Source organism: Penaeus monodon, chromosome 10, assembly GCF_015228065.2.
Source record: "Penaeus monodon isolate SGIC_2016 chromosome 10, NSTDA_Pmon_1, whole genome shotgun sequence".
In the NCBI taxonomy this organism is placed as follows: domain Eukaryota; kingdom Metazoa; phylum Arthropoda; class Malacostraca; order Decapoda; family Penaeidae; genus Penaeus; species Penaeus monodon.
In genome coordinates, this window is record NC_051395.1 from 1,674,455 (window position 1) to 1,679,454 (window position 5,000).

The window sequence follows — 5,000 nt, forward strand, 5'->3', positions numbered from 1 at the left end:
TACTAGCCTTTAAAGCCATATCAGTTCTTTAATTTATATGTGGCCAAACAGTTGAAGGACCATGTGTCAGCAATCTGGACTAGACTAATAAAAATCAATGCACTTCCCTTTCTATAAGACCATCTACTTTATATGGTGAAGGATGGACGAGTAGACAGTGTTAAATTTGGTTTTAGTGATAATGTGGTTGTAACTGTTGGTTAAGGTTACTAAAGGTGAATTCACTAAATGTATACATGCTAAATCTGAGACTTTACTGTAATCAGCATTGTGGAAATTGATATAACTGCTTACATTTAATGTATTGAATTAAGAATTACAGTAATCCAGTCCCTTTTCTTGACAAATACGTCAAACTGTAGAGTTCCATGCCAGGGAATCCACCCTTGGGATGTAAGTGGGTTTTGGGTATCAAATTTTGAAATTATGTGTCTTCTACACTTGTTGCAGAAGATGGTGGATGTTAAGTAAGAAAAATATGAACATGTATATTTATATAGATGTGTTGTGCTTTTTGTGAAAGTGTACATTAGAGAAATAATTTATCAACAGAGATGAATTTGAGCTGAGCACACTGTGGCATGAGCTGATTGTGTCATCCACTATTGGGGCTGCCTGGCTGGCGGCATTGGTTGCTGGTCCTGCAACAGGTTAGTTTTGAATTCCTACATCTAAAGATAAAGCTTAGAGTCTATAACAGTTTTAAAGCTGGCAAAAGTCTTGCAAATGATCATATATGTAAACAACACTCCACACCTCATGCTTTGCAGAGCAGGATGTATTCCATACTAAGTTTTGATGTATGGCTTTGTTACTTTTTAAATGTTGAAAATATGCATTCCTTATTAATTTTTCATTATTTGAGCTAAAGGGATTGTTATGCCAAAAAAATTGTAAGACTTTTTTATTTATATTTCATATTTTCAACATCATAATGAAAATTCCCATTTTTTTGTGATCATTATCCATTTTGCTCACTTTCCTCACATGATTTTCCTGACGAATTACATTGCATGATGGGTAATTTATTCTTCATAGTATTGCTGTAAGCAAGAGCAAACAGCGCAGTCTAACTAACTAGGTTCCGACTCAGATACTCTATAGAGTGCCTATAAATTAATTCATGGTTATTGCAACTCTGTCTTCCCCCACACATTACATATGTAATTTTTTTCCTAGTAGGAACCCAGGCATGATGTGAGTCACTTGTAATGAGGAGCAAGTAATGGAGCTATAGTAGTTATTCAGTTTTTCATTCATGAATTTCCAACTGCGGAGTATATGTATGCTCAGTATATTTTGATCTGGGCAAAGTTTATTGAGCATAGCCTTTCAGAAACTGATATCCTGTTATCCTGCCTTTTTTATAGCATTCATTGTGAGTTAGGGGGTCCGAGGAAGTACACGTGGAACTGTTTGGCTAATTACCAGCTCCCCCATCCCCACCTTTTTCCTCCATACCCCACCTCTATCCCCAATCTCCCACCATCCCCCATCCCCAGTTCCCCTTTATTCATACAAGTTACCATAGTTGACAGGCCAGTGAATGTAGTATGTTTGAAATGAGAATTCTGATAATATACAGTATAACAAATACATCCACTACAAATGTCCCCATTCCTTTATGCCCAATTTACCCTTCATCTCTCTGAGCCAGCTAAGCAAGTAAATTAGTGTAGTGAGTATAGAATAAGAATTTTCATGATGTATAGCATCTCCCCCCCCCCCCCCCCAAGCATCTTGTCTCACAGAACCAGTCATATGAGTATTTTCTAGTAGTGGTGATGCCTCTGTTTTTATGTGAATGAATGTAGTAAATCTGCATCTCTGCTGATTTTTCCAGTTTTGTAATTCTGACACTTGGAACTTATTTTTCAAATGTGTCAAAATGGTGACTTAGGCATCAGTGTTATTTTTCAGAAAAAAATGTTAAAAGAAATGTTGAAAGTGAACAATTGCAGTTTTTGTTATTAGTATTATTATTATTATTATAATTAATTTTATTATTAACCATTATAATTATCATAATAATTTTTATTATCATTATCATTATTATTATAATTATCATTGTTGTTATCATTATTGTTATTATTATTATTATTATTATTGTTATTATTATTATTGTTGTTATTGTTGTTGTTGTTGATTTTATTATTATCATTATAATAATAATAATAATAATTATTATTATTATTATTATTATTATTATTATTCTATCATCATCATCATCATCATCATCATTATTGTTGTTAATATTATAATAATGATTATAATAATAATGGTAATAATGACAATAATAATAATGATAATAATAATAATAATAATGACTATAATAACTATTATTATTGTTATTGTTATTATTATTACTATTAATAGTATCATTATTATTAATATTATTATTATTATTTTTTTTTTTTTTTTTTATTCATTTATTTTTTATTAGTATTAATAATATTATTTTTATTAGTAGTAGTATCAATCTCATTATTGTTTCTCGTGGGTAAATGGGCATCATGCTGTTCAGGGAGAGAAAAGGGATAAGTTACGTATATAGTTATAGTCAAGACTTTCAAACTTAATTTAAGAATCATTTGTTAATCTGGCAATTGGTGTCAAATCCAAACCCTGCTCATATTATCTGTCACCTTCTTGAGCAGACAATACTTGCTTCCTGAAGTTGATGACATGCACAAATTTCATCAGTAAGGGCAGAATTTTGGATTAGAAGTTATTAGAAGTTATTAGCTAAGAACTTTTAGTTTGCCATGAGCTGGATGCAGCACTGGTTTTAGAAACAAATCAGCTAGTGAGTGCTTGTGATTGGTTTGCAATTCCCAAGAGCATTTAAGGAAGTGTGACTGGCCATTGAGGAATTGATACCGTAAATGAATGTCACAGGGACTCAAAAGCGAATAATGCTCAGTCCCACATAAACAAATAGATAGTCATGATAAACCTTCCACGTCATGGGCACGGTAGTAAGTAATTATGTTAATCCTTCTGTAATATTGGAGTATATATTTCTTATGATTGTCATTATCATACCTTGGTTATATCTTTTGTTATTACTGATACTCATGTCTATTGTTGTTGACATATAGATATTATCTTTATAATAGGGCGTGAAGAAAGGCTATTAAAACTATCCTATTCAGCATAAAACACGTGTATAAGAGCAAGAGAGAAGCCACTCTCTCTCGCTTGCTCAGTAATAGCCTTATGGATCAGTTTAAATAGTAAACTATAGCATTATTCATATTATTAAAGTTGTGGAATATGAGTGTGTTTCGTTACCCATTCCACCATGTGTATTTATTCCAGGTCCATTTGATACATTATTGAATGAGAACGAAGTATAAAGAATAAACAAGTAGGAAAGCATCACCAGATTTGGCTTGATAAAAGTACTGTTATGTGAAAAAGTAACTGTTCCATGTTAATTAACTAAGTATTTATGATTATTTAAGAAAATGGTGGAATATTTACAAGAATTATGATGGTGTAGGACCACAAGGCAGGGATACAGCAACAGAAAAAAGCATTTGTGTGTATGAGGCTAAGTCTGAGATATGGTGCCTTATCTGTGCTGTGACTTAGGTCACTGCAGGAAGGCCTCCAACACACCTTAACTTTATGGCTCTTTTTGAGTATCTGGCATCAGGTCTCATAATGTAGGTGTTAGTTAGGTAGATTGTCCTTTCAACTGACCTCATGATCTAACGCAAGAACTTGTAAAAGGAATCAAAATGAAACTCCATGGTACATAATATGTTCCAGGCTTTGCTGCTGTATAGGAAAATTTGTGATATTAGGACCTTAAAGACATGGAGCTTGTTCCATCTGTACAGATACCAGCATCTGATTATCTTTTCAAGAGAATCCTTGCATCAGGCTAATCCTTATGTAACAGCCTAATGTCATAAAACACTATCAGAGTATATAAAACTCCTGGCTACTCTGAGGTCTGTGATGCAAGAATTTACTTACTGAGCAGGTTTTCCTCACAGACCCTGAGAGTGCTGGATCTTGGTCAGGAGATCTCTAAATTCAAGAGCTTCCCACTCTGCTAAATGTATTGAGAGCTGCCATCAGGATCTCCAAAAACTCAGACAGGATAGCAACATTACTGGCAGGGTTGAGGTCAGTGACCTTACTATTACCCAGTGTTGTGCTACATTGATTTTGCATGACAGCATCCATGGATGATAGTATTTAGTCCAAATAAGCATTTAAAAGTGTTATTATCCCATTCCTGAGTACACAAGAAGTAAGTTTGACATTCTCCCATCATTTACTAATACTTTCAGTACTAATAAACAGGCATACTATCTGTCTTAAAATTTTTACCAGAATTCTTTTGAGTCTAAGGATATCCCAGAGCTGAGTTCCTGTTTAATGTCAGTGAAGGTTAAAAACTCACAATGGTGACCTACAGGTACGTTGAGCAGTATAATGCCATGATGATTGCTGATGACAGCAATCCCTTTTTCCCTTTCACAGGGGAATGACCATGCCCTTCAACAGGTCTGTGGAGTGATACCAGACTGGCAGATGGCAGCCAGGTTAGCACCCAACATTGAATTCAGCAAATCAGCAGAGATGCTTCAAAGGCCCACTTTTCCTTGAAGATTACCTGCCAAATCTCAGGATAAAAGAATCTTTGCTGAGTTGAGGATCAGACACTGACTACTAAAACACCCACATCCATGCTAACTGTCAGAAACTAACTCGGAATAAATGCTCAAATAACTTCTCCCATGACCCATACCATTACAGGACCTGAGATGATTTGGTAAATTAGTAAGGAAGCTGCAACCACCTGTGGGGATGGCTTGGAATTCAGTTTCTTTAGGTGAAAGGGAGAAGGTCAGTTGCTAAAAAAATATCATTCAACCTTCTCAGCAATATTCCAGTGTGTTTTTCCCAGTCCCTCCTCCACAGTGTCTGAGTCCTTAGAGGTTAGTGTAATTCCTAATCTCCAGTTAGTTGAGCTATGCATC

The 5,000-nt window shown here is 34.6% G+C and overlaps 1 protein-coding gene across 1 annotated transcript in view; it reads left to right on the forward strand.

Annotated features, from left to right (window-relative positions):
• The window catches only part of LOC119577757 (proton myo-inositol cotransporter-like), a 16,365-nt gene that overhangs the window by 7,216 nt on the left and 4,149 nt on the right, over positions 1-5,000 (forward strand). Inside the window, exon 3 of the mRNA XM_037925312.1 lies at positions 553-650. Coding sequence (XP_037781240.1) covers positions 553-650 — 98 coding nt within the window. The remainder of the gene's footprint in view (positions 1-552; positions 651-5,000) is intronic.